The 27,717-nt window shown below is 54.3% G+C and overlaps 3 protein-coding genes and 2 long non-coding RNA genes across 6 annotated transcripts in view; 3 read left to right on the top strand and 2 right to left on the bottom strand.

Moving 5' to 3' along the window:
- Positions 1–470: 470 nt before the first annotated feature.
- Positions 471–4,737, top strand: PCNA (proliferating cell nuclear antigen). 2 transcript variants are annotated; one of them, XM_039711933.1, is made up of 6 exons: positions 491–807; positions 1,606–1,703; positions 2,096–2,163; positions 3,126–3,320; positions 4,024–4,147; positions 4,234–4,737. In XM_039711933.1, exons 1-6 carry the CDS (start codon positions 587–589, stop codon positions 4,314–4,316), a joined length of 789 nt encoding a protein of 262 aa, XP_039567867.1. In that variant the 5' UTR covers positions 491–586; the 3' UTR covers positions 4,317–4,737. The 2 variants fall into 2 exon arrangements, with proteins under 2 accessions (XP_039567868.1, XP_039567867.1); XM_039711934.1 differs by lacking the exons at positions 4,024–4,147; positions 4,234–4,737 and adding an exon at positions 3,456–4,014 and having other exon boundaries at positions 471–807; positions 3,126–3,379.
- Positions 4,738–6,021: 1,284 nt separating this feature from the next.
- On the top strand, positions 6,022–12,410 carry TMEM230 (transmembrane protein 230). Its single transcript, XM_039711940.1, has 5 exons — positions 6,022–6,151; positions 8,400–8,527; positions 8,784–8,906; positions 10,728–10,909; positions 12,225–12,410. The coding sequence occupies exons 2-4, from the start codon at positions 8,429–8,431 to the stop codon at positions 10,866–10,868; spliced, it is 363 nt and encodes a 120-aa protein (XP_039567874.1). The 5' UTR covers positions 6,022–6,151; positions 8,400–8,428; the 3' UTR covers positions 10,869–10,909; positions 12,225–12,410.
- On the bottom strand, positions 10,903–21,423 carry LOC120503452. The gene is made up of 5 exons (XR_005627743.1): positions 21,323–21,423; positions 20,884–20,931; positions 18,129–18,343; positions 11,477–13,797; positions 10,903–11,001 (listed from the first exon to the last, which is right to left on the bottom strand). It is a non-coding gene; the product is annotated as an uncharacterized LOC120503452 (long non-coding RNA).
- Positions 21,419–27,717, top strand: part of SLC23A2 (solute carrier family 23 member 2) — a 53,613-nt gene continuing 47,314 nt past the window's right edge. Inside the window, exon 1 of the mRNA XM_039711938.1 lies at positions 21,419–21,550. The gene's annotated coding sequence lies outside the window, so the exon portion shown is untranslated. The remainder of the gene's footprint in view (positions 21,551–27,717) is intronic.
- On the bottom strand, positions 24,128–27,300 carry LOC120503453. The gene is made up of 2 exons (XR_005627744.1): positions 27,222–27,300; positions 24,128–24,259 (listed from the first exon to the last, which is right to left on the bottom strand). It is a non-coding gene; the product is annotated as an uncharacterized LOC120503453 (long non-coding RNA).

The raw sequence follows: 27,717 nt of genomic DNA, 5'->3' as shown, positions 1-27,717 counted from the left end.
GGTGTGCCCGCGCGGCGCCGCTGGCCAATAGGAGGCGTGGGATTGGTGAGGGGCGGGGTTTAGAGAGAGGCATGGCGGCGCCCAGGTGTACCCGGATGGTGCGGGGCGCCATGATGTGTGGCGCGAGAGAGCGCGCGGGAAGGTCCCCGTGAGGGGTTTGTCTTTAGGGACAAGCCGGTTATGGCCGGTTTCCGGTCAGTGCACGGGGCCTGAGGACGGGCGCGCCACCACGGCCAGGCCCCATGCGCGGCACCGGCGGCGCTGCAGGGACCGGGCCCTGCCGCCATCGCTGCGCAGCGAGGCGGGACGCGGGGGCCTGTTGTAACCCGCGCGGTGATTGGCTCCCGCCTCACGGAGGGGCGGGGCTAAGGGGAACAGCAGCGCTGGGATTGGCCGGAGCGCGGCGGGGAGCTGCATGTGAGCTGGGAGTGGGTTGGGCTGAAGGAGAGCGGCGCTGCTGATTGGCTGCTGCGCGGCGGTGGGCGGGGCGACAGAGTGCATAAAAGGGTCTCGGCGGGCCGCCTCGCTGTATTTCAGTTTTTCCGTCTGGGGTTGGGAACGAGCCGCTCCCGCTGGTGCTGCCAAAATGTTCGAGGCGCGGCTGGTGCAGGGCTCGGTGCTCAAGCGAGTGCTGGAGGCTCTCAAGGACCTCATCACCGAGGCCTGCTGGGACCTGGGCTCGGGCGGCATCAGCCTGCAGAGCATGGACTCCTCGCACGTCTCGCTGGTGCAGCTCACGCTGCGCTCGGAGGGCTTCGACACCTACCGCTGCGACCGCAACATCGCCATGGGCGTCAACCTGTCCAGGTCAGCCTCTCGCGGGGCGCTGCCGTGGGGCGGCCCAGCAGGCCCGGCGGGCTGCGGCGCTCGGGGCAGCGGGGGACGGGGCTGTGAGGGGCGATGCGGGAGCGCTCCGGAGGTGTGCGGGGGGTCCCGGGGCCGCTCGGAGCCCCCTCAGCCTTTCTCTTCCCTCCCCACCCACCCCCGCCATTCCCCTCACGGCTCTCGCGCCGTTTTTCGCGGCGCGCGCCGGGGCCGTGACGTCACTGCCGGCGGCAAGTGGCGGGAAAAGGCAGCGCTGAGGGAGAGGGGCCGCCATGGCCCCGGGTGCGAGCGGCGGCAGCGTTAAAGCCCCGGAGCTCCCGGGACAGGACACGCAGAGTCCTGGCAGGGCTGCGGCAGGATGGGCGCTGCCAGCGCCTCCGGCTGGGGGTCCTTCCTGCCCCGCGGTGAGGCGTTCTGCGGCAGGGGAGGGACACGGGGCTCCCGCGGAGGGACAAAGATGAGGGGCCTGGAGCGTGTCCATGTCTGTGAGGAAAGGTTCAGGAGGTTGCTGAGAGAGGGGAATCATCGCTGTGTGTAAATGTCCACGGGAGGGGTCAGGGTGGATCCAGGATCTGCCCAGCCGTGGGACAGGAGAACAGGCAGGAGCTGAGGCACGGGAGGTTCCACCCCGTGGATGTGGAAGAGCTTTGTGGGTGACCAAGCAGAGAGGCTGGGGATTCTCCGCATACACTTTCCAAGGGTGTTAGAAGGAGATCCTGCTCGCTGTAATGTCACATCCCCTGCTGCTCTGCCATGAGTCACCTGCCTCTCTCCCTGCAGCATGTCCAAGATCCTGAAATGTGCAGGGAACGAGGACATCATCACCCTGCGGGCCGAGGACAACGCCGACACCTTGGCCCTGGTGTTCGAGGCACCCAGTGAGTTGGGTTCTGGAGCTCCTCTCTTGCTGGGATGTGTTCAGGCAGCTCCAGAAGCCACGGGGATGCAGGAGGGGGGAAATGGCAGTGGGTCCTGTAGGAGTGGGAGGGACTCCTGATTCTTGGAACAGTCTGGAGATTAAAACTTGATCAGGTTGATAAATATTTCCTTTGTGAGAGGAAGGCTCTTTCAGGCTGCACACAGATATTTTGGTTTTATCCTTAGAGCCTGTAAAGGCTGCCAGGGCATTCCCAGAGTGCCAGCCCTGAGGAGCAGAGGGAAATCTCAGTGCCAGGATTGAGGTGGTGCTGCCTGGGGGGCGTGGGGAGTGCCAGCAGTGCGGCTGCCCTCTGCCACTGCCACTTGGTGCCACTGAGCTTTGCTTCTCCAGACCAGGAGAAGGTTTCTGACTACGAGATGAAGCTGATGGATCTCGACGTGGAGCAGCTGGGAATCCCAGTAAGTGACAGCCTGGCACTGGGGGCACTGCTGTGGAGCTGGGTTCACACCAGAGCCTGGAACACAACGGCCTTGGGAACGCTGGACAGGCCTGGGGCTGGCAGGGTGGCACTGTGGGTGTCCCTGGGGGGGCCCAAGGACTGGCACAGTGTCACTGTGAGTGTCCAGGGCTGGCAGGGTGGCACTGTGGGTGTCCCTGGGAGTGCCCATGGGGTGGCACAGTGTCACTGAGAGTGTCCAGGGCTGGCAGGGTGGCACTGTGGGTGTCCCTGGGAGTGCCCAAGGGGTGACACAGTGTCACTGTGAGTGCCCAGGGCTGGCAGGGTGGCACTAGGAGTGCCCATGGGGTGGCACAATGATACTAGGAGTGACACAGCCCTAGCAGGGTGTCACCCTGGGTGCCCCAACCCTGTCAGGCTGTCCCTGTGGGTGTCACCATGGGTGCCCCAGCCTGGCAGGGTGTCACTGTGAGTGCCCAGGGGCTGGCAGGGTGGCACTGCAGGTGTCACTGTGAGTGCCCAGCCCTAGCAGGGTGTCACCCTGGGTGCCTCAGCCCTGGCAGGCTGTCACTGTGGGTGTCACTGCAGATCCCCCAGCCCTGGCACAGTGTCACTGTGAGTGCCCTGGGGCTGGCAGGCTGTCCCTGTGGCTGTCCTGTGGGTGTTCCTGTGGATGTCCCAGCCCTGGCAGGCTGTCCCTGTGGGTGCCCAGCCCTCTGTGGGTGTCACTATGGGTGTCCCAGCCCTGGCAGGGTGTCACTGTGAGTGCCCAGGGACTGGCAGGCTGTCCTGTGGGTGCCTCAGCCCTGTCAGGCTGTCCCTGTGGGTGTCCCTGTGGGTGCCCAGCCCTCTGTGGCTGTCCCTGTGGCTGTCCCAGCCCTGGCACAGTGTCCCTGTGGGTGCCCAGCCCCCTGGGGGTGTCCCCCTGGCTGTCCCAGCCCTGGCAGGCTCGCTGTCCCCCAGGAGCAGGAGTACAGCTGCGTGGTGAAGATGCCCTCGGCGGAGTTCGCGCGCATCTGCCGGGACCTGAGCCACATCGGCGACGCCGTGGTCATCTCCTGCGCCAAGGACGGCGTCAAGTTCTCTGCCAACGGCGAGCTGGGCAACGGCAACATCAAACTGTCCCAGACCAGCAACGTGGACAAGGAGGAGGAGGCTGTGAGTGGGGGGTGCAGGGCTCAGGGCTCGCCTGCAGAGTCCTGGGGGGATCCTGGAACACGTGGACAAGGAGGAGGAGGCTGTGAGTGGGGGGTGCAGGGCTCGCCTGCAGAGTCCTGGGGGGGATCCTGGAATTGGGGAAGGGTTTGGGTTGGAAGCTCACCGAGTGCCAGCCCTGCAGTGAGCAGGGACAGGGCCGTGTGCCCCTGGTTCCCCCGAATCCAGCCCCTCTGGAGCCCCTGATGCTCCAGGGTTCACCTACAAAGCCAGTTCTCTGCCCTGGGGGGCCAGTTCTCTGCCTGGAATTGGGGATGGGTTTGGGGTTGAGAGATTACCAAGTGCCAGCCCTGTAGGGACAGGGCTGTGTGTCCCTCTGATTCCCCTGATCCAGCCTCTCTGGTTCCCCTGATCCAGCCCCTCTGGAGCCCCCCTGTTGCAGGGCTCACCTGCAGAGCTGGCTCTCTGCCCTGTGGGGGATCCTGAATTGTGAAGGGTTTGGGTTGGAAGGTCACTGAGTGCCAGCCCTGCAGTGAGCAGGGACTGGGCTGTGTGTCCCCCTGATTCCCCCGAATCCAGCCCCTCTGGAGCCCCTGGAGCCCTGCAGTGTCACCTGGGGGCTCAGCAGTGCTGGGCAGGCAGGAGCAGCCCTGCTGGCCCTGGCCTGTGTGTGCCAGGGCTCTGGACTCCTGCCCTGCTTGCCCAGGTCACAATCGAGATGAACGAGCCGGTGCAGCTGACCTTCGCCCTGAGGTACCTGAACTTCTTCACCAAAGCCACCCCGCTGTCCCCCACGGTGACACTCAGCATGTCTGCAGATGTTCCTCTGGGTGAGTGCCACCAGCAGAAGTGGAACTTGAGGCCGGATTTGGTGCAGCCCCCTCTGAACACCGTTTTTTTCCGTTCTCTCCCCCAGTTGTGGAGTACAAGATCGCTGACATGGGACACCTGAAGTATTACCTGGCCCCCAAGATCGAGGACCAGCAGGATGGCTCTTAACTGGAGCAGCACTGGGCAGATCTGCTCCTGCCTGGAGGCAGCAATTCCAGAGCCTGGCAGCCCTGGGAGCACTGTAGCTGTGTCTTGTAGATAACTTTGTAAATATTTTTCAACTCTGCGTTTTGCTATCCTGGTATCATTGGAAATAGGAAAGCTGAGTTTTTTTAGTCTGTTCCTGTACTCCCAGCAGTCTCTTGGGTGCTGTTGCAGGTGAAATTTCTTACTCCTTTCAGCTGCTGTTGGAGAAGAGGGGCAATATTTAATGGGTCAAGTTGTATCCTGGAGTTTCCCCTGGGGAGCTGTAGCTTAGGGTTGCTGTTTTGTTACCCCACCAATTTATGTGACCTTCCTTCATTTATTTTTGAAGCCGATATTTTGACTGAAACTTGGAAAATGGAAATAAAAAATATAATTTCCTGGAGTATGTCGTGTTTCAGTGTGGTGAATGGGTGCTTTTGAAGCTGTGCTGGTGTACCCCGAGTCCTTCTCAAGGCCCAGAGTTCAGCTCTGAGGTGTGGGAGAGGTGCCACTCTGTTCCCTGGGTGTGGCACTTGGGGACAGGGGCTCGTGCTGGCCGTGGTGCTGGAATTCCCGGTCCTGTGAAGGCTTTTCCCAACCTTTGCCCGATTTTTTTTCCCGGGGACGAACCGCCTGGGAAGCTGTCCCCGGCAGGTGACAGAGGATGGCAGCAGGTGGCAGTGCCGGCCACGAGCGAGCCCCGCCGCTGCCTGGGAGGGACAGTCCCTGCTCGGGGCTGGGGACAGCACTGCTCGGGGTTGGGGACAATCCTGGCCTTGGGGACAGCACTGCCCCGGCCTTGGGGACAATCCCTGATCGGGGCTGGGGACAGCACTGCCCCGGCCTTGGGGACAATCCCTGCTCTGGGTTGGGGACAGCACTGCTCGGGGTTGGGGACAATCCCTGCTCTGGGTTGGGGACAGCACTGCTCGGGGTTGGGGACAATCCCAGCTCTGGGTTGGGGACAGCACTGCCCTGGCCCCGGGGACAGTCCCAGCTCTGGGTTGGGGACAGTCTCTGCTTAGGGTTGGCGAAAATTCCTGCTTGGGGTTGGGGACAGCATTCCCCCGGGCCCGGGGACAATCCCTTCTCGGGGTTGGGGACAGCCCTGCTCCGGCCCTGGGGACAATGCTGCCTGGCCCCGGGGACAATCCCTGCTCGGTCCTGGGGGTTGGGGACAATCCCTGCTCGGGGCTGGGCTCCTGCTGGGACCCGCACTCCTGCCCATCCCTGGCCTTGTCCCAGGCCAGCCTGGAGGGGACACTCAGGGACAGTGCCAGGTGTCCCCCCTACGGCACATTTCCAGCTGCCTCCCTTGCTGAGCTGCCTCCGGATCCTCCCCGATTTATCCTCCAGCACCTCCAGGAAAACATCTGGCAAGGCACATCTTCCACCCGGCCTGTTCAGCCGTTCCGGGGCTGTTCCCCATTAACCCGGGTTTGTTCCCCGTTCACCCGGGGCTGCTCCCCTCCATCCGGGGCTGTTCGGGCACAGGAGGCCGGCCCGGCCCCGCCGCTGCTCACCCGGGTTTCTTCCCCGTTCACCCGGGGCTGTTCCCGTTCACCCGGGTTTGTTCCCCGTTCACCCGGGGCTGTTCCCGTTCACCCGGGGCTGTTCCCCGTTCACCCGGGGCTGTTCCCGTTCACCCGGGTTTGTTCCCCGTTCACCCGGGTTTGTTCCCCGTTCACCCGGGGCTGTTCGGGCACAGGAGGCCGGCCCGGCCCCGCCGTGACCTGGAAGGGAAGCGGCGTCACCGGGATCGACTTCCCGGGGCCGGGGGGAACAGGCGGGGCCGGGATGGAGCGGGCGGGCGGCAGGTACCGGGCCGGGCCGGGCCGGGCCGGGCCGGGCTTCGCTGGGGGCTTGTGATGGGTTCGGGGTGGACTTACGGGCGGCAGGTACCGGGCCGGGCCGGGCCGGGCCGGGCCGGGCCGGGATGGGCTTCGGCGGGGGCTCGGGGTGGGTTTGGGTGGGTTCGGGATGAATTTGGGGTGGTTCAGGTGGATTCGGGGTGGTTTGGGATGAGTTTGGGTGGGGGTTCGGGGTGGGTTTGAGTGGATTTGGGGTGGGTTTGGGTTGGAGTTTGGGTGGGTTCCGGTGGATTTGGGGGGGTTTAGGTGGGTTTAGAGTGGTTCGGGATGGATTTGGGGTGGTTCAAGTGGATTCGGGGTGGTTTGGGATGGATTTGGGGTGGTTTAGGTGGATTTAGGGTGGTTTGGGATGGATTTGGGGTGGTTTGGGATGAGTTTGAGTGGGGGTTCGGGGTGGGTTTGAGTGGGTTTAGGTGGATTCGGCGTGGATTTGGGGTGGGTTTGGGTTGGAGTTTGGGTGGGTTCAGGGTGGATTTGGGGTGGGTTCAGGTGGATTTAGGGTGGTTTGGGGGTTCGGGGTGGATTTGGGTGGGTTTGGGTGAATTTGGATGGTTTGGGTGGGTTTGAGTGGGTTTAGGTGGATTCGGCGTGGATTTGGGGTGGGTTTGGGTTGGAGTTTGGGTGCATTCAGGGTGGATTTGGGGTGGTTCAGGTGGATTTAGGGTGGTTTGGAGGTTCGGGGTGGATTTGGGTGGGTTTGGGTGAATTTGGATGGTTTGGGTGGGTTTGAGTGGGTTCCGGTGGATTCGAGGTCGACTTGGGGTTGTTTGGGTGCGTTTAAGTGGATTTGGGGTGTTTTGGATAGATTTAGGGTGGGTTTGGGTGCGTTTTGGGTGGATTTGGGGCGTTTTAAGTGGATTTAGGTGGATTTGGAGTGGATTTTGGGCGTTTTGGGTTTATTTGGACTGCCTTTGGTGTGTTCCGGGTGGATTTGGGGCATTTTAAGTGGATTTAGGTGGATTCAGAACAGCCTGGTAAATAATGGGCCAGTGGGTAAGAAAAGAGAGCAGAATGGGGCACAGGTGGGAAATCTGGCACCTTTCAGAAAGTTTGGGTTATTCTGGCTGTTTCCCCTCGAGCCTGGGGGTGTTTGGGTCAACAAGGATGTGTGGGGAGCAGGAAATCCACCCTGCAGGTGTTTCCATTATCCACAGGGCCAAAAATGTTTTGTCCGTGTTTGGGTTTTGCCACTAAAACAAAAGCCCAAAGTTCAAACCAAAGGTTCAGTGGTGGAAATTTCAGATCAGAGGGGATTTTATAAAAGTCAATTTTACAGCAGGAGGAACGAAGCTGGGTGGGGAATGTGCCAGCACTTAGGGACAAAGGGCTCAGTTCAATGGAGACTCAGGATTTGAGAGGATGCATCACCTCTGATGATGAAAAATGTTGTGGAAACAGAATTTTTATCCCTTCCTGTTGGCACCGCTGGAATATCTACTTTTGTTCCCTTGGTTCCAGACTTTCTGAGACAATAAAAGCTCCATTGAGGCTTTGGGGGGTGTGGGGAGCCCTTCCCTGCCTGTCCCCTGGGAATCTGTCCTGCTGGGAGGGTGGCAGGGGGAGCTTGGCAGGAGGCTCCTGGGCAGCTCTGGCTCTGCTCCCTGCCCCAGGCTGTCCCCTGCCACTGGCACCCTGCTCTGCACACCTTGATGTGCCCTCACCTCTCTCTGTCTCCTTGTCCTGCTCCTCTGAGTCACTCCTGCTGTCCCCATGGCAGCTCCATCTCCTTCCAGTGGTTTGCGTTGCTTTTTGTGTTTGGTTGGTTCTTTGGGTTATTTTTTTTTCCCAAATTGCTCTCTTGCTCTCCTGCAAAGTCTCCTGGTGGTTGAAAAGCTGCTTTGTTTAGCTCTGGTTTGGGTTTGTTTGCTGCTGTCCTGTTCAGAAAGAGCCAGAGTTGGACATGTGCAAGAGCTGGGTCATTCCTGGGCCCTGCCCTGGAATTTCCAGCTGGTTTAAGCACAGGTTCTCCCTTGACTCCAAACATTGTTGCAGCTCGATCCATTTTGTATTTCAGGCTTCAAGTGAAATGCTTAGCTCCTCTGTGGGAAAAGTGTTAATTTACAGAGGGGAGCAGAGCTGTGTTGGGTGGCACAGCCTTGACAGGGGAGTTTCTCCTCTGAAACAACAGCTCTGTCTCTCAGACTGCCATCCCTCAGTCTCCTCTCCTGTTTCTGCCCCTGGCCCTGGCTCCCAGGCTGTAGCTGATGCCCAGGCCCCCCTGGAATGATGCCATCCAGGACCAATCTCTCGGCTGGGATCCCCAGCAGCAAAGTGAAATATTCCAAACTCGCCAGCACCGATGATGGATACATTGACCTGCAGGTAAAAGTGGGGAAGGAGGCGGTGAATCCACGAGGGCAGAGCCAGGAGGGAGCCAGACCTCAGCCCTGCCCCTCTGGAGAGCCCAAAGAGCCTTCCTGGGAGCAGGGGCTGGCTCAGCAGGGCCTCAAGGGCAGATTCCCCCTGGAGGGCAGCTCTGGAGCAGAATTTTGTGCCAGCTGTGGGGTCCCATCTGTGCTGTGGTGGGAGGGGAGCCGTGCCGAGCTCAGCCGTTCAACGTTTGGGTTTTTCCACCCAGTTCAAGAAGAGCCCACCCAAAATCCCCTACAAGGCCATCGCGCTGGCCGTGGTGCTCTTCATGATCGGGACCTTCCTCATCATCATCGGGGCCCTGCTGCTGGCAGGGTACATCAGCAAAGGGGTGAGTGCTTCTGACACCCTGGCACTGGTCCTGCACTGCCCCGAGCCCCCACTGCCCACCAGGGGACACCAGGGGAGGTTTCAATTCAGAATTAGGAAAGGTTTGATGTGGGAAATGCCTGCTGCAGTGCCCAGCCCTGGGAGGGTTCAGAACATGAGGATGTGGCACTCCAGGCCCTTGGGGTGGTGCTGGGTCTTGCTTGGACTTGATGACCTTGAAGGTCTTCTCCAGCCTCAAGGATCCTGTGATGGATCAGTGCAGAACCTCAGAGCCACGGGGAGTGAGCAGGGAATGGATCTCCAAGGAGGGCTGAGTGTCCCTGGGGAGGTCACAGCCCTGTCCTGGAGAGGTCTCAGGGACAGGGAGGAGCTGCCAGACCCTGCGTGGGGCACAGCACCATTCCCCATCTGGCTGTGGGTGATCCATGGGCAGGATCTGCTCCTGCAGCTCTGGGTGCCTCTCCCCCTGCTGCCTGGGCTCAGGGGGGTTGGCAGCTCTGCCTTATCTCTGGCAGCAGCAGCAGCTCCTGGGGCTATCAGCACAGCTCCAGGCACAGATCCCCGGGCTCGTGCTCGCAGCTCCCAGCCCTGGCTGCACCTCCAGGGGGTCCCTGGTGAAGGATGGGGTCCCTCGAGGGGTCCTGCAGCAAGGAGGAGAGGCCAGGGTGGGATTAGGGGTGCAGCCTGATGACAGCTGAGCTGTTTCTGGTGGAAGATGGGTTTTTATTGCTCAGCTCGCCAGGCCTTGGGGATGGATCACAGAACCACGGCACGGTTTGGGTTCAGAGAACCTTCCAGATCAGCTGGTTCTCAGAATTCATTCACATCTCACCTGCCTTGGGCAGGGCAGCCTTCCCCTGGACCAGGCAGGGTGTGAGAGGGAGGAGAGCCCCTCTCAGAGGTGTCACTGTGGTGCCTTGGCAAGGCTGAGCTGGAGCAGGGTTACAGAATAAAGCAGGGATTTATGAAAAGGATCTCCTCAGTGGATGCACCCTGGGCAGCACAAGAGCCCAGCCAGGGCTGCACCCAAGGTGAGCCAAAATGGGCACAAAATGAGCCCAGGATGAACCAAAATGGGCACAAAATGCATGACAGGTCACGAGGTCTGTCCCTTTGATCAGTTCTGCTCCATTTGCATATTGGAGCTAATTGTCAATTACAGCTTTAGGTTATTATGAAGTCCCATCCTTGTTTTTCCCTCTTCATTCCACGTTGTTGTGCTCTTGGGTGGGATTTGGGTGGTTGTCCTTAGTCCCCAGCTAGAGAAGGAATTGTTTTGTCTCCCTGCCCTGTGCAGAGAGCTTACAACACTTCACACGAAGCTCAGAACTGCACACTAAAGCAGCACAGAAGCTGAAAAACATAAAAAGCTGAACCCTGAGGTGTGGCATTCACATTCTCTGAACAGAGACAGACATCATTCTCTCTCTCAGGCTTTTTCCTGGAGAAGCACAGAGGGAAAACAATTTTTACTTCTGCTTGCCGCTCCTGGTGTTTTGCACGCGTAGAATGCGTTGGGAAGATTGAAGGAATTTAGTGATTAGATTGTCTACCTGAAGGAATTCAGTAATTAGATTCTGATGGAGATTGTTTATGTTAATTAACCTGTCAGGTCCAAGCTGTGTGGACTGTCAGTCTGCAGACAGTGACAAGTTTTCCAGTTGGTATGATGCAGTATAAGATAGTTATAATGTAATATAAACCAGTTTTTTACCAAAGCAAGCGTTCAGCATTCCACATTTGAGCCAGATACAAAGAATTTCCTGTCTTGAGGGTGCCCTGCACTGCTGGCCCGAGCTGAGGTGCTGCTGTGTCCCTGCAGGAGACCGAGCGCGCCATCCCGGTGCTCATCATCGGCATCCTGGTGTTCCTGCCCGGCTTCTACCACCTGCGCATCGCCTACTACGCCTCCAAGGGCTACCGGGGCTACTCCTACGACGACATCCCCGACTTCGACGACTGAGCTCTTCATTAACCCCGCGCTAATTAGGCTGCTCACAGCTGGTAGTTCCCCCTGGGTGCTGGCGGGGCGCGGCCCCGGCGCGGCGCCGTGGCCCGGCCTCGCGGTGTTGCAGTTTGGGGTTCCCAGCTTGGACCTGAACAAAAGGAATTGCAAAGAATTTGGGGTTTGTGGGGTTTTTCTGGCCTCGAGGTGTTGCAGTTTGGGGGGTTGGAGGGTTTCCAGCTTGGAATTGACCAAAAGGAATTGGAAAGAATTTGGGGTTTGTGGGGTTTTTCTGGCCTCGAGGTGTTGCAGTTTGGGGGGTTGGAGGGTTTCCAGCTTGGAATTGACCAAAAGGAATTGGAAAGAATTTGGGGTTTGTGGGGTTTTTCTGGCCTCACGGTGTTGCAGTTTGGGGGTTCCCAGCTTGGAGTTGAACAAAAGGAAATGGAAAGATTTTGGGATTTTATTCCGGCCTCGAGGTGTTGCAGTTTGGGGTTCCCAGCCTGGAATTGACCAAAAGGAATTGCAAAGAATTTGGGGTTTGTGGGGTTTTTTCCGGCCTCAAGGTGTTGCAGGTTCTCCGTTTTGGGGGTTTGGGGGAATCCAGGGGGGTTCCCAGCTTGGACCTGAACAAAAGGAATTGCAAAGAATTTGGGGTTTGTGGGGTTTTTTCCGGCCTCAAAGTGTTGCAGGTTCTCCGGTTTGGGGGGTTGGGGGTTCCCAGCCTGGAACTGATCAAAGGGAATTGCAAAGAATTTGGGATTTATGGGAGTTTTTCCTCTCGGGGTTGCATAATTCCACTCCTCCTGGGCGAGGCAATCCTTGCAATTTTCCAAAAATAGATGAGCTGGTTTCAGCTGCAGATACTTGTTTGGTTTTGTTTTTTGTTTTTTTTTTTTTTTCTCTAAGTGTTTTCTAGAATTTATTTTAGCTTTCCATGAGATTGTGGTTATTGTTGGGTTACCTTTGCAGACAGACCATCATTAAACTCTCCTTTTGCTCTCTGTCCACCAGAAATGCTTCCAAACCACTGGCCCTGCAGTAAATAAAGTCTGATGAGAGTGGGGAAAGCAGCAGGAAGGGGTTTCCACCTCCACAGCTCCCTGTGAGAGTGGCCAAGCTCATTTCCCCCAACAAACACCTCCTGCCATGAGCTCTCCCCGTGCCACTGCTGCTGTTTCCAAGATCTGCTTGTCCTGCACAGGACTGGTGCTGGAGTTTGCTTGTCATTAAACCACCAAATGGATACTGGGAGAGGGATTGGAACCCAGACTCCACTGTCCAAATACCAAAACTCTTGGGCTTGGCTGCTGTGGGTGTTGGAGACCTTGAACTCCAGCTGTCTGTCCTCTGAGTCCTTTTGTCCTCGTGCAGATAATTTGCTGTGCAGACCTGCCCAGTGAAGAGAAGTTCTGTGACCAAACCCCTCTGATTGCTTTGCTGATGTGCATTCAGGGAAAACAGAGATGGCTCCACTTCTGTGAGGTCAGGCCAGGCCTGGACGAGGAGCAGCGATGCAAGTGGGTGCACTGGACATGAGTAAAGTTCTGTGTTCTCTGAAACCCCAGGTTTGTCCTTCCCACCTTCACGGGTGTCAGAGTGCACGAGAAACTCTGCTGGGCTTTGGCTGCTGCTGCCTGCAGCTCCCAGGAGGCAGAGCTGGAGCAGCCCCAGCAGTGCCAGGCACTGCCCAGCTGAGCCCAGGTCCCAGGTGGGCAGAACATTCCAGAAGGAGGGGGCAGGAGTGACTGCCAGTGGCTGGACAAACACCTCCTCCTAGAATTGCCTTTTTTCCTCCTTCAGTGCTCCAGATCAAACCCAAACCCTGAGCCAAGGTGGTTTTTTAACCCTTCACTTGTGTGCACTTCCCCAGCACTGAGGAAGAACTGGTTGAACTGTTAAATTCAGGATTTCCACCTCTGGAGGTTCCCTCCCTGCTGCCAGCCCCAGCTGGGGCACAGGGGACAGGGACACACGTGCTGCTGGCAGCAGCTGGAATGGGGCAGTTTGGCCAGGAGAATCAGCCTCTCTTCATGAATCAGCCTCTCTTAGGGGACAAGAACTGCGTTTATTTGGGTTTGGGGAGCGGGGGCAGGAAGTGGAAGGGAAGTTTGGATGGGAAAAGCAAAGAGGGAGGGAGGAGATGAAGCAGTTTGGGAAGGGGGGGTCACCTAAGTGGGATGGATGAGGGGGACAGCAGAAGGAACTGGAGTTGGGTGATCCTTGTGGGTTCCTTCCAGCTTAGGGCATTCTGTGATTCTGAGAACATGCTGGAGGAAAGGAATTCATGAATTTCCTTTGCTTTGACAAGAGGAAAAGTCCTCAGGCAGCAGTGGATAAATAAGCAGGGCCCTGTGAGGGATGGCCAGATGAAGAAGTCCTCTCTGCAGGGGTTTTTATATCTAATTGGGGAAAAAAGAAACACTTCTGGGAGAGAAAAGGGGATTCTGAGCACTGGAAATACAGGGATGCAGAGGACTTCACTCTTCAAACACTTCTAGGAGAGAAAAGGGGATTCTGAGCACTGGAAATACAGGGATGCAGAGGACTTCACTCTTCAAACACTTCTAGAGAAAAAAAGGGGATTCTGAGCACTGGAAATACAGGGATGCAGAGGACATGCAGGTTTTGGGGAGCCCAGACTGACTCCTGCAGCACGAGGGGAATGGGAAAAGGCCTGGGAAGGAGTTTGTGGTTCCAGAGCAGGGCTGGAATGACAAATCAGGCACTGATGGATGAGGATAGCTCTGAATAGCTGCTCCCTTTGTGGGGCATCCCCCGTTCTGGGCCAGGCAGCTCCTCAGGGAGGAACAGGCAGCATTTCAGAGCCTGATGGTGTTACCTTGCACAGGAGCTCTGCAGAAAGAGCAGGCAGCCACATCCCAGGCTCTTCTCTGCTTTGTGAGTGCTTGCATTGGTGTCTCTCAATGCCCTTCTTCCACTGCTGCTGCAGGGTGGAGTTACACACTTAATTACCTGCTTCATTTAATGCCATGGAATTGCTGGAAAGATTTGGAAAGGTGATTCTGCAGTCCTGGGAGCTGCCAGCAGTGCCCAAGAAATCCTCCTGCTGTATTTGTTATAAAAGATTTTAGGCAATCTCATGACTGGATGGTTTTTTTTGTTCTTTTTGTTTGTTTGTTTGTTTGTTTGTTTTTGGGTTTGGGGTTGGGTTTGTTTGGGTTTTTTTTGTTTGTTTTTTGGGGTTTTTTTTGGGGGGGGGTTGTTTTGTTTTGTTTTGGCTTGGTTTTTTGGGGTTTTTTTGGGTTTTTTTTGAGTGAACAAAGCCAGAATAATCCAAAGTATTGTGCAAATGGTGCCATAAACCCCAAAGGGGACATCACCCAGCCCTTGGACCTCCCAAGCACTGCAGACACCTTTGGTTTCCCCCTCCCAGCTCAGGGCAGTCCTGCCTTCACTTCCTGCCTCCTGAGCCTGATGAAAAGGAGATTTCTGCCCTTTTCCCAGGGCTCTGTGCTGACCCAGCTGTGCCCCCCTGCTCCCACTCCTGTGTCCTGTGTGGAATGTGGAAGTGCACATGCACAGCAGCTCCTCTCCCCTTCCTGAGCACAAAAGCAGCCTGAGGATTTTTAGGAATGCTGGATTTGACTAAAAATAGTCCAGACAGTCCTGCAAGACCACGACAGAGCCTCCCAAGAGAGCTGGCTTTGTTCTGTGCTGGAGCCAAGGGTCAGGGGGTGGAAAACTCGATTTTTGATTAGAAATTATTGTTTGCAATGGATTGAACTGCCTGCTTTGCTGCTCTGGGCTCAGGTTTGTGCTGGCACCCCTGAGGCCTTTTCTTCCCTGCTTAGGAAGGTGTTCAGGAACTGCTTTTAATCAGAAGAAAGGCAATTAGTGGGAGCTGTTGTGTGGCCTGCATGGAGAGAGCTTTCTTGTGATAAGGATCAGGAAGTGACATTTCCTTCCTGCACCTGCACTTGGGCTGGATGCTGAGCCAGGGAGCTGCCCTCCCACACAAGGCAGAGCCAGCACAGCCCTGCAGAGCTTTTCCAGCTCTGTTCTCTTCTCCAGAACTGTGATGAATCTTGGAGAGGACTTTCAGCCCCCGTGAAACAGCAGGTTTGGCACTGGAGCAAAAATTCTGTGGAGGAATCACAGTTTCACCCTGGGCTGTTAAAGCAAAGGGCAGCAAATCCACTAGTCACCACTAATTAATTCTGTTTTGAAATATTTACTTGGGCTGAAGTAGTAGCTGCTCTTAAGTCTTTAAAGGATTAGCTGCCTGCTACTCTTTCGTGCCTGCAACCATTTATTTAAGCTGTTGCTGCAAATCATGCTGTTAACCTGTCAGGAGAGGTTTTAACCTTCCTTCTCTTGTCAGTGGGAAACGCCTGCTGCAGATGGCCCTGCTGATGTGACAGAAATTAAACACCCACTCGGGTCCTCTGAGCTCTTCTCCCCAGCTTCTTCAAGGAAAGGCAAGCCAGAAAATGCACGTAGTGATAATTGTCTGCATCAGGGTGTTCAGAGGCTGAGGAGGGGCTGTGAGGAGTTAGAGAACATCAGCTGGGTCATGCAGGAGCCTCAGTTTCTGAATTAAAGTCGTGGGTAGCAAAGGAAATGCTCAGGATCTAGAACAAACCCTTAAAGAAAACAGAACTCACCTCAGCAGGGATTATTTCTTACTCTCAGGTAAATGTTTGGTGTAAAAGGGAAAGATCTCAGGTCCTTAAACCTACAAATACTAATTAGCATCACCATACAATTTTCTAGCAGTTTTCATTAATGTGGCATCAGAAGAAGTCTGCCAGCACCTATAATCCTCATTTTTCTTGTCTCTCAACACTAACAGTCCCTAGCACACCATGACCTCTTCCCTGCTATTTTGGGTGGTTCTTTTCCAGACAAATGCCTTATTTTCTCTGTATTTGATACTGGAGGTCAAGAGAATCCTCTCTGCCTTTTATTGCACAAGAACAGAGGCAGGATTGTAACAGGGCCAGTGCAAATGTGTGCCTAAAAATAAACCAGTGGATGGTCTCCAGCTTCAAGCACAAAAAGAGCATTTGTGGAGGTCTCTCTTTGTTGCATGATCGAGTTTCAGATCACTGAGGAGCCACTTCAAAGTTCAGCTCACAAGCAGGTCGTGGTTTAATCCTCCCCATGAAACAAAGACAACTCTGTGACTGGGATCCATGGTCAGCTGCCACCCTGAGCCCCTGGAGCTGGCAGAGCTCACTTGGGATGGAGCATCCCTGGGGCAGGGGCAGTGTCTGGGCTGCTGCCTCCCACCCTGGGCTGCTGCTTCCCACCCTGGGCTGCTGCCTCCCACCCTGGGCTGCTGCCTCCCACCCTGGGCTGCTGCCTCCCACCCTGGGCTGCTGCCTCCCACCCTGGGCTGCTGCCTCCCACCCTGGGCTGCTGCCTCCCACCCTGGGCTGCTGCCTCCCACCCTGGGCTGCTGCCTCCCACCCTGAGGTGCTGCCTCCCACCCTGGGCTGCTGCTTCCCACCCTGGGCTGCTGCTTCCCACCCTGAGGTGCTGCCTCCCACCCTGGGCTGCTGCTCTGCTGCCTCCCATGCTGCCTCCTCTCCTGGGCTGCTGCCTCCCACCCTGGGCTGCTGCCTCCCACCCCGAGTGCTCTCCTGGGCTGCTGCCTCCCACCCTGGCCATGGGCCCAGGGCTGCAGAGGGCCAGGCAGGCCCACAGCCCTTCTGCCACCTCTGCTGGAAACAATGTGAGGGGCCAGAGCTTGCAGAACACTTCAGTGACACTGCTTGGCACCAATAAGGAACAGCAGAGAGGTGGCACTCCAGGCAGGGAAGGGGTTAAACGACTCACAGGGCAGTTCTGGGGGGAGAAGTTGGAGTTCGTTGTTCCAGGCTCTCTGTGGATTTCTGTTTTGTCCTCTCACCTGTGATTCTTGGTCCTCATCAAGGATGAGTGCTTCCCCTGGTTTTGTTGGCCTGTGAGCCTCTCGGGGCATGGCCTGTGCCCTCACCTGTGGCAGCAGCACAGAGGGGAGCTGTGCTGGCAGGCAGCTATAAATAGAGAGCCTGGCCAGCCCTGTGGCATCCGTGTGCTATAATTGCCTCTCTGCACCCCGTGACGAGCCCTGCTCCAGCTGTCAGGGCAAGGAGGAGCTGCAGGGAGCCCCCCCAGTCAGTCCCAGCCCCTGGAGTTCTCTCCCTCTGCCTCGGGGAGTTCTGCTTTTCCTCTGGGAGTGTGACCACTCCTGTGTGTGCCCAGTGGGATTTGGGCAGCTCAGTTTCAGCAGCTGCTTTGTAGAGGGCTCGTGGTCTAATTCATGCCTCAGCACCTTTGTTTATTTTGCCTTGTGGCCCTGGCTGGTGTGGCTGTGTCACTGCTGATGTCACCGTGTGCTGTGCTCACACGAGGGATTAAGTGAGTCACTAAAAGTGGCCCAAGCCCTCCATCCTTCCTCTCTGAGGAATGCCTTGCCAGGGGGTGAAAGCAGAGACTGTGTCTGCTCTCACTTCTCTGCTGAGGGATGAGTAAGCAGCCACCAGGCACTGCTGTGCAGTCAAGGACCTTTTATTCTGTGCTATAAAATTCCTCTAATGGACTTCAAAATGATTTAGTGCACCGTGTCCACCTCATTTGGGAAGTAGTTTAAGTGGCAATGAGCTGCTCTGGTCCTGCTTACCCAGATCTGCCCACAGCAGCTGCTCTGTATTCCCAGAGCTTTGAACAGCCCCACATGAACGAGACACAAGGTGACAATCCCAGCTTGTCTCCCCCTTGGAGGAGTCCTTGCTGGACTGCCTCTGTGGGATTCACACAGAATGTTATTGTGAGGCAGGCTATTTTTTGAAAAATTTAATTTTTTAATATTATAAAAACTAAACTCAAAGCACACCAAGAAAACAAGAGTGGAAATGAGCTAAGGATCCCAGACCCAAACCAATAATAGCATTATTTGGGTCCATTGGAAGGGACCATCTCAGTTCCACTCCCCTGCCAAGGGTGAGGATGCCATTCACCAGATGCCATCCCTGGATGTGAAGTTTTGATTTGGTCTTTGGGACATGCTGTGCCCAGATCAATGATTCACATCCCAGCCGAGACAACACTTGGGGTTAAAATGGAAATTTTGAGTAAGAGATGCCGGCCAAAAACATTTCAGCCTTGAAATTTATGCCAGTAATATTTGTGCTGCATCTGAGGAAAACCCTGACCTGCAGCCCTGTCCCTTGATCCACACAGAGCCACGAAGAAACAACCCAAATAAAGCTGGGGAATGTCCCCAGTAAAGCTCCCTTGGGCTGGTTGGTGACAGGGTGCAGCAACAACCTGTTCAGGTAAATCCCTGAGTGAGCTTTGGGGAGCTCAGGTAATCCAGACTTTCTCCAGGATGGAGAAAACAAAGGGAATGTGTCTCCTTTTGGATCTCAAAGGTCAGCACACCAAATGATTGATGATGATGATTGATGATGCTGATTTCTCCTGCTGTGTGGTCATGAAGGACACATGGTGCACATCCCATGGTCAATTCTTCCAGCTTTTATCTGTGAATCATTCAGGCAGACAGGGATTGAATGTTTAGATAAATACCTCAGGGTTCTTTGCTACATTTTATTAACACAAATTATATATGCCAATAATCCCAGTAAAGCTTCTGCTTCTGCAGCAGGACAGTGATGGCATAAAAAGGGCTTTGACTCCCTGAAGAAGGGAAATGCCAGGGAATTTGCTCAAACTTTGCAGCACAGGAGGCCACCTGGAAGGGAATTTATCAATTTAAGAGGAAAAAGGACTGCAAAAGGCTTTACTGGGTTTGAGCCCATGGTTCCAGGGGGTCTAGCTGTGTCAAATTCAATTCTTAGAGCACTAAATCCACCTTCATCATCCTTCCCCTGCTTGTCCTTGGGATTATCAGGACCCTGAGGTCTTTATCTGTTACATTCCAATCTGACTGATGTGTTTTCCCTCTGCCACCTTTCACCTGGGTAGGGCAGGTTGGAAAATGATAACAATCCAATATAAAATAGCCAGAGCTGCGCCTCTGTCCCTGATCCTGAGCACACACAAACTCCTGTCAACAGCACAACTGCTGCAGCCTCCATCAACCTGGCATCACTAAAATGTCCCTCCTGTCACCTCCCCACCCTGACAAACAAAGGCTTTTAAGGTTTAAAAGCTGCACTGAAGCCTGTGCCTACATTTGGGACAAGGCCAGGTATTGAATAATGCCCAGGATCAATATCCATAATCAAGCCTCAGCCCTGCCCTCTATAGTTCTCCATATGTCTCACTGGAAAAACCTTTCAGAAGCTTAACCAGGAGAGTGATGCAGTGGAAAAAAAATATGGGAGGATAAGCACAAATGCTCCAGAGGCCTCCTGGGGTCTCTGGTCTTAAAAGTAAGCTGCTGGGTTTTAATGGGATCGGATGAAACCCTCTTGGTGGGGGGGGTGGGACAGCTGGTGAGCAAACACCCTGCCAGCATTCCTTCCTGCCAAACACTGCACAAGCAGCAAGGACCCAAAAGACCAACAGAGAGCTGCAGGTCTGGGTGGAACAGGGCCCAGCCGGGGAGCACGGCCATCACTCGGGGCTGCACCTTCATCAAACAGCAGCAGGGCTGGGGGAGCAAGCCCAGCACGGGCAGTATCTCCCCAAGGACAGCCAGTGCAAGGAGGAAGGGCAGGAACCAGCTGAGGGGCTCAGCCCTGGCTGCCCACACAGCCCCGAGCAGGGGAAGGAGCCAGGAGTGATGTGTCTGAGAACTGCACCTTCTGGGAAGGGCAGCACACAAATTAGAGAGTTAACGTTGTCAGGAGCCATTAGGGATGTCAGGTGCTGCCGAGAGGGACGTGAGAGAGGCAGAGTCCAGAGCTGGGTACCAGACGTCAGCAGTGCCTGAAAACACCCAGCTCTGTGGGCTGGCAGGGGGGATTTGTCACATTTGTGTCACATTTGTGCCATATTTGTGCCACATTTGTGCCACATTTGTGTCACATTTGTCATTAGGGATGTCAGGTGCTGCCGAGAGGGACGTGAGAGAGGCAGAGTCCAGAGCTGGGTACCAGACGTCAGCAGTGCCTGAAAACACCCAGCTCTGTGGGCTGGGAGGGGGGATATGTCACATTTGTGTCACATTTGTGCCACATTTGCGCCACATTGGTCCCGGCCCCCACCAGAAAACTGGAAATCTCAGAAAAACGGGGTTTGCAGATGTGGTGGAGGTGTCATTTTGGGGGACTCAGCCTCCTCTAGTACAACAGGGGAGGTTTAGGTTGGCCATCAGGAGGAATTTCTTCACAGGAAGGGTGATTAGACATTGGAATGGGCTGCCCAGGGAGGTGGTGGAGTTACTGACCCTGGAGGAGTTTAAGGAATGACTGGATGTGGCACTGAGTGCTCTGGTCTGGTTGGGATGGTGATGATTTGGCACGGGCTGAGCTCGACCTCAGAGGTCTTTTCCCACCTCAATGATTCTGTGATTCTTTTGTTCCTCCCTAAACTCACTCTCCTATTGTAAAAGTTGGATTTTTCCTAAAAAATAATAATTTTTAAAAAATAAATAAATAAAGAAAAAACCAAAGCAAAACGCCAGGAGGGCCAGGGCTGGAGGCACCAGGATGATTTGGCACGGGCTGAGCTCGACCTCAGAGGTCTTTTCCCACCTCAATGATTCTGTGATTCTTTTGTTCCTCCCTAAACTCACTCTCCTATTGTAAAAGTTGGATTTTTCCTAAAAAATAATAATTTTTAAAAAATAAATAAATAAAAAAAAAAAACAAAGCAAAACCCCAGGAGGGCCAGGGCTGGAGGCACCAGATGAGCACCAGGGGCTGGAGAGGGACCCCCAGATGAGGGGCCCAAGGGGCTTTGTTTGAGGACCTCATCAAAATCCATCAATATCCATCAATACCCATCGATATCCATCAATATCTGCAAGGATGTGTTAGAGATGGAGCAGGCTCTGTTCCCTGGAGCCCAGCAGCAGGACAAGAGGCAATGGGCAGAAACTGAGGCACGGTGTTTTACCTGAACACGCAGGACAAGAGGCAATGGGCAGAAACTGAGGCACGGAATGTTTTACCTGAACATGAGGAAGAACTTTGCTGTGCGGGTGACCCAGCACTGGTTCCTAGACCCGGAATAAGAGAGTTACACATCCCTGATTTGGAAGGGACCCCCCGATCCAGATCTCAGCCTTGCACAGAGCACCCCAACAATCCTGAGAGCCTTGTCCCAAGCCTCCTGGAGCTCTGCCATCCCTGAGGCCGTGACCATTCCCTGGGGAGCCTGCTCAGTGCCCCACTGCCCAGACAGGCTGTGGAATGTCCCCCACCGGGGAAATTCCAACCCCGTCCGGACACAACTCCGTGCCATGTGCTCCGGGATGCCCCTTCCTCAGCACAGAGGTTGGACCAGCCACCCCACCGCAGCCCCTTCAGCCCGCCCCATCCCGCGACTCTGCCATTTGTGTCCTTCACGCGTAAACCCCTCACGCATCCCTGCGGCTGGAGGCCTCTCACCCTCAGCGAACACGGGGCGGCTTCCCCCTGCCGAGCTCCGGAGCCGCCATGGCGGCCGAGCCCTGAGGGAGCGGGGCCGCGCCATCTTGTCGGGGGCGGAGGAAGCACCCGTCCCGCCCCGTGCTCTGCCTGCCGGGGCCGCCCGGCCCCGCCGCACTCGCCGCGGAGACCGAGGGGAGCGGAGCCGCAGCCCCCAGCGCCATTGCCGCCCTCAGCCCGCCATGGCAGGTGAGCCCGTCCTCCCGCTGCCGCCCCGAGGGAGCAGCCCTGAGGGAGCGCTGCCCCGCCGCGCTCTGCCCGCCGCGCTCTGCCCTCAGCGCTTTCCGCCCCTCGCCTCCCGCCCGCTGTCAGCTCCGCGCCGGCCCCGCATCCCCGCGGCTCGGCCCCGGCCGCCGGAGGGTCGCGGCTCCCCGCAGCCTCCACCATGTTAGCCGGCCGCGCTTCACCTTGGCCGCGCGGCTGCCGCGCCGTCCGCACCTCTGCGCTCCTCCTCTGCCTTTCATTTCGCGTTTGCGGGTTGAATAAAGCCTTCCCCGGGCTCCGCGCCGGCGTTTTCTGGCTCGGCAGCGTCTCCAGGGGATGGGGAAGGGGCGCGGGGGATGCTCGGGGTGGCACCTGCGGCGGGGTCACCTGCCCGGCCGGCAGCACCGCTCGGGCATCCATCCCCGGGTGGGGTCTTTTCTCTGTGCCGCTGAGATCATTATTATATTTTTTAAATTTTTTTTCCCCTCTTTAATCTGAGACAAAATGGGTGGCAGAGCCGTAAGCTTGCAGATGGGATGGAGAAATGCAGGTTAATTCTCCCCTGGTCCTGAAGGGGTGGCCTCGCTCTTCCTTGATCCCGTTCTCGTGATACGCTTTAAAGCTTTTTTTTCCCCCCCCCCTTTAAAAAATTATTTGCCTTTTTATTTTTCAGTGCACATCGAGGAAGTAAATATTTCAATTTTCTGGTTTTAATTTGCAAGCCCCGTTCGATATCCTGTGTGGTTTTCTTTTGTTTTAAGGTACATTTTGGGTAGGAAGAAGTGATGTACGTGGTGCAGAAAAATGCCTGAACAAAGCTTGTTGCAAGCCTATTCGGGTTCCTAGAATAAGGACTAACCACTATCATGCATTCCTGTTATTGGTGCCTTTTGCCTTTTTTCCATAAAAACTGGGAATGAGGCAGAGGCTTTGCAGTTTTATTCCATCCCTTCATTTTGGAGCCGTCGTTGTCATTTTGTAGGCAGGGGAGAGCAGCCCTTGAGGCACTTTGGGGCTCTCCTGGCCAGGTGAGTGCGGGCTGGGCTGACCCCAAAGGCAGCAGCAGAACCGGTGGAAGATTCTGGCAGGGAAGGAAATCCCCCGAGGTGTTTAAGACAAGGTAAAGACCTGGCCTGTTAATTTTTTCCGCCTTGTCATCTCCCACACGCAGCTGACTCTTGGTGTGAGTTCAGTGCCAGGTAAATGCCAGACTCCTTGTTGCTGATGAGCTTTAATTTTCAATAAAAACACCAAAACAAAACATTCATAGGGACCTTCATATGTCTGTGTGTCCTCACTGCAGCGTAGTGCTGCCAGGCTTGAGCAGGCTTTAAATTACCCAGTTTAAGCTTGAAAAAAGAGCTGGTTTGGGTAGTGTTTTTCCTGGCAGGTGGAGTTTGATGCAGGCTGTAAAACGAAGTGGAGAAGCAGAACAAACGCTGGAGTGATGAGCAGCACAGTGCCAGAGCCAGGCTCAACTGCACGCCTTATCTGCCAGGTGATTTCAGTGTAGATAAAGGATTACTGCAACAAGTAGCTCAGGTTAGCAAACTGGAAAATAATCCTTGAGATGTGTGGAACAATTGGATTAGTTGATGAGCTCTTGTACCCCTACTCCTAGCTCCCAGTCATGATCCAGATGCCTTGAAATTAGAGCAGTGTTAACATGGAGATGCACTGAAACAAATTCAACCTTGGGCTAGCAAGGAGGTTAAACAAGCCTGAGATTTTTATCATGGATTTAAACAAGCCTTTGGTTTAGTCAAGATGAGAAGAGGAGCTGAAGATGTCCTGTCAGAGCCCTGGGGACAAGAGGAGGTCACAGTGGGGTTCTCAGGGGTGGGTTGTGCTCCTGCTGGGGCTTAACTAAGATCCATCCCAGTGGCTGTCAGCCCTGCCCTGAGCCAGGCTTAGCTTTGCTGAGCTCTGGAAGCACACAGCCCTCAGCAGATGGAAGGAGCAGGATGGGAATCAGCTCCTCAGAGCATGGGCCTGTTGCTTCTTCAGCATTTTCAGCATGGAAGCAAATCCAAGGATTTGGAGGAGAAGCAGCTCCTCAGTCAGTGGCAGGATTTGGGTGTTTCCTTGGGTGACAGCAGCAATTTAAACATCCCATCCCTCACCCCCTGGCAGTGTCCCAGTCAGGGGTTAGCCCACAAAAGCCTCGTGTTCCTATGGCAGCCAGATCAGTTTGGGGAATTGTTGTGCTCTTTGCCCCCCCTGAGGCCAGGCAGACCTGAGTGTACCTCCCCAAGTCCACACTGGGTGCTGTGTGGGTGGATTCAAACCTTGCTAATATGAGAATTTCAATCTCGAGGTCGTCTGACAGGGAGTTGAATTCCAGTGGAGAAATAGAAATAATTTCTTTGTTGGTATTACTTGGTTGGAGACTTCTTCAGGGAAAGCTTGAGATAATGGCAGTGTTGGAGGATTGTTTTTTTTCCTGACAGAAAACTTTGTGGATTTCCCCCACACTTGTTTAGAAGAACCTGTAAAAAATGCTGCATTTGTATGCAGCTCCTATTTCAAATACTTACTTAAAATTAAACCGAGCTTTTTGTCTTCATTCTGTCCCTATGTTTGGGGGTTTATTTCTTCCTGGTGTAGCCAAACGTGCCAACTTCCTCAGCATGCAGGGGAGTCCTGAGGGCTGTGACGTGGCCTTGCTGTGTTGTGGAAGCTGATTGCAGACCACTGAAAGGAAAGTGGGTGAAACTGCAGGCATTGTCCATATGGATTCCTGCAGAAGTGGCTGCTCTCAGATTAAACCTCTCCTGATCCTGAGGGCAGGGGAAGGCAGCTGGCACCCCTGGGAGCTGCTCCCACCACCAGCTGATGGAAGGTGACAGAATCCTGGAGTGGTTTGGGTGGGAAATGACCTCAAAGCCCACCCAGTGTCAGGGGCAGGGACTCCTTCCACTGTCCCAGGCCTTGGACTCTTCAGGGATCCTGTGCCAGGGCCTAATCCCCCTCCCAAGGAAGGGTTTCTTCCCAGGAGGTTCTTGTTCTGCTGTAGCTGCTCCTGTCAATGTCTTTGTGTGAGTCATGTAAGAAATCTCATGCCCCAGAGGTTTCTGTTAGGGCCATTTCTTCAAGAGATTTATTTTGCTTTCAAACACTTCTTTATGTGTTTATCCTTACAGGACAACATGCAGATGGTTGCACACAATCTTTCTACTTCCATTGGAGCTGATGGTTTACATGTTGCTGGAAAATCTATTTATATCAAGTGTTATTTAGGAAGCCTCAGTGGTCATGACATGGCCTGACAACAGTTACCATGGGGGTTATTTTACTTAAAAGCTGCAGGAAGACAATATTGACAGACAGGATGAGTAAGAGACGAGCATCCTGATGCAGTGAAGGCAGGAGTAAAAGAAATCATTACAAATGAAAGTTCTTGCTGTGTTCTGCAGCCTTCCCGGGGGTGAAGTGTTTCAGGCACAGCCAGCTTCGTGGGGTGCATGAAATATTTCTGTCAGTGCTTGGGGAGCACATTTGCTTTATGGGCAGATGTTTTTAGTTGTTACGAGCTGTCTCAGGACAGGGTTTCTTTGATGGCAGGAAAGAAATCTGATGATATTTGGCTGTTTTCAGGTTGTGGGAAGGAAATGTTTGCCGCCTGAATGTTTTTCTGTTGGAGATGAATCTACACAGGGATTTCTTGCCATGGTAATTTGGCCCGGAAAGGAGCAGAGCTACTTCCTTGGAAAGGCAGTTGGGCTGTTGAGACATCGCTGGCACTCGGTGGGGAAAGAGAGGAGGAGGAGGGAGAGCTGGGCTTGTAGCTCCTGTTGTAATTCCATCCCTTCCACTCCAGTTCATCTCTGCTGGGAATTGTTTTGGGAGCGTCGGGAATTCCCGACACAGCTCCTGGGTTTCTCCAGAGGAGCCGAGTTTGGGTTTTGTGGTCCCCACTGGTGTCACCCTGGGAGCTGTGGCTGTCCCGGGGCAGGGCTGGCTTTGGGAAGGATGGATTGGCCACCAGGCCGTGCCCAGGGGCTCCCGAAGCTCCTCCAAGGTTTGGGTGTGTCCCTCCTGGCATCAAACGCTCTGTTCCCATCCCGCAGCTCCGTTTGGTTGCTGGGGAATGGCTGGGCTCGAGGTCACTGTAAAACTAGTATTTTAATGAGTTTGTAATTAGAAATTCAATGATCTGAATCTTCCCCGCGTCTCAGTTCTCAGGCCAGAAGATGCAAGTGCTGGTTAAGGAGGGGACAGGGAATGCGCTTAACATCCAAGTGTCTGCCCTTACTTACTTCATTTTAATATGACTTTTAAATAGTGTCAAGCGAGAATAAACTTTATCCTGTTTTGCTGACAGGGAATTTTCAGAGTTCCTTCTCAACACATTCAAGCAGCCAGAATATTTTATTATTCCCCCAAAATGCACATTACTAAGCAGTAATAAATCGATGTGTGTTTCTGAGAGTGTCCCAGGCACCTTGGGGGGATGGCATGGCTGGATTTTGGAGACTGGTACATCTCTGTCCTCTGAACCAGGAATGTTTTGATCTTGGATTTGCACCACAGAATGCCTGAGCACACAAGCTTTGTCTGATAGTTGTATTTTTAGGAGCAAGGGGTCCAGTTGTGGTGAAGGAGCTGTTGTCCCACAGTACCCGGGAATATCTGAACTTCCCAAGCCCTGAAAACAACACCTGACCTGCTTTCTGTGTTTGGGTTAGACCAGCGTGTGCCCTTCCTGCTCAGAGGCACTGCTTGGATTTGTCACCCACTTCATGCTCACTGTAGAGGAAATCTGCTGGAAGAATGGGCCTCAGATGAGATGAGGAAGGGGGATTGACTCATTATTTGTTGGTTTTGACTGTTGGGAAATGTGAGTCACCAAACTGATTTGGAATTTGATTTTGAATGGCTCCCTGTCCCCCAGTTCGTTGTGTGAATTTTTATTTAAATCAAACCGTTGCCGTTCCAGCAGTTGGCTGAAGGATTTTGGGAATGCAGGGTAGTGGGAAAATGAGTGAAAAGCGATTTTAGGGGGGCTCTGAAGTGCACTGACATTCCTGGGCTTTAACCTCAGCCTCGGGTGTGAGCTTCCAGCAGTCCGGGCTCTCAGTGGAGCGACACATTTTAATTGGCTTTACTCGTGTTGTGCACGGCCGTGAAGTGGCAGCCCAGGGCAATAATGGGGAGTTTAGTGGTTAGCTGGCTGTTACCCACTTGTGAGATTGTAAAAGTTAACAGAACAAAGTGCAGCTTTAATAGGAAGGCACCTTAAACGCTAATGCGCTTGGCAGTGTTTATGTGCCGGCGTGGTTAATGGGAATTTATCCCAGCCCTCTGGAAGTCCCCTGGATCTGCTGCTGGCAGTGGCAAGGAAATGCTGCAAGCCTTTGCCCACCAAGCCCAGCTTTGCTGATCACCCTGTTTTCTAGCCCAGAAGCCCCCATCTGAAGGGCTTCCTATATTTCTCATATATATAATATAATTCCTATATTCCATATATTAATATATTCCTATATTTCTCATATATATAATATAATATGCCTATATGTCTCATATAATATTCCTATATTTCTCATATAATATTCCTATATTTCTCATATATATAATATTCCTATATGTCTCATATAATATTCCTATATTTCTCATATAATATTCCTATATTTCTCTTACTCTTTTTACCACTCACCTGCAGCGTCTGGAATTCCTGAAGCTGAGCTCGGGTGCTGCTGTGTTGTGCTTTTTGCAGGGAATTGTGAATAAATGCTCTTAGCAGCACTCAAGGTCACCGAGGGGATCCCATGAAACTGGCATGTGACTGCGTGTCGTGACTCCATGTCATGACTTTCACTTTTTATTTAGGGGCTTGGGAGGGAAGTAAAACTGCACTGCGAAGTTAGCAGCCTTTTCTTTTGTGTGCTGCTTGAAAGGAAGCTGTCTCGGAGCTAATAGCACTTAATGGACTCTGCTGTGGGAAGGTTTGAATTTTTGTGGAGTCTCTGAGTCCCCGTGACAGGAAAAAACAACTTTTGCTCTGTTTATTACTTGTCCTCTGTGTGGAGAATGCTGTATCCAGACCCTCACCATACCCAGGCAAAGGAAACACATCCTTGTTTTTGCAGGCTCTAAAGCACCAGCTCTTCACAGGTTACAGCAGCTTTTTTTTCCCCCCTTTTTTCATTATT

Source organism: Passer montanus, unplaced genomic scaffold, assembly GCF_014805655.1.
Source record: "Passer montanus isolate IOZ18808 unplaced genomic scaffold, ASM1480565v1 scaffold256, whole genome shotgun sequence".
Taxonomy (NCBI): Eukaryota; Metazoa; Chordata; class Aves; order Passeriformes; family Passeridae; genus Passer; species Passer montanus.
Note: the sequence above shows the minus strand (reverse complement) of the source record. Positions and strands in the feature narration are given on the sequence as shown.

Coding starts and splice junctions, on each gene's coding strand:
- PCNA (XM_039711933.1), top strand. CDS start 587: ATGTTCGAGGCGCGGCTGGTGCAGGGCTCGGTGCTCAAGCGAGTGCTG. Junction 808..1,605: donor ATGGGCGTCAACCTGTCCAG/GTCAGCCTCTCG, acceptor CTCTCCCTGCAG/CATGTCCAAGATCCTGAAAT. Junction 3,321..4,023: donor TGGACAAGGAGGAGGAGGCT/GTGAGTGGGGGG, acceptor CTGCTTGCCCAG/GTCACAATCGAGATGAACGA.
- TMEM230 (XM_039711940.1), top strand. CDS start 8,429: ATGATGCCATCCAGGACCAATCTCTCGGCTGGGATCCCCAGCAGCAAA. Junction 8,528..8,783: donor ATGGATACATTGACCTGCAG/GTAAAAGTGGGG, acceptor TTTTCCACCCAG/TTCAAGAAGAGCCCACCCAA. Junction 8,907..10,727: donor CAGGGTACATCAGCAAAGGG/GTGAGTGCTTCT, acceptor GTGTCCCTGCAG/GAGACCGAGCGCGCCATCCC.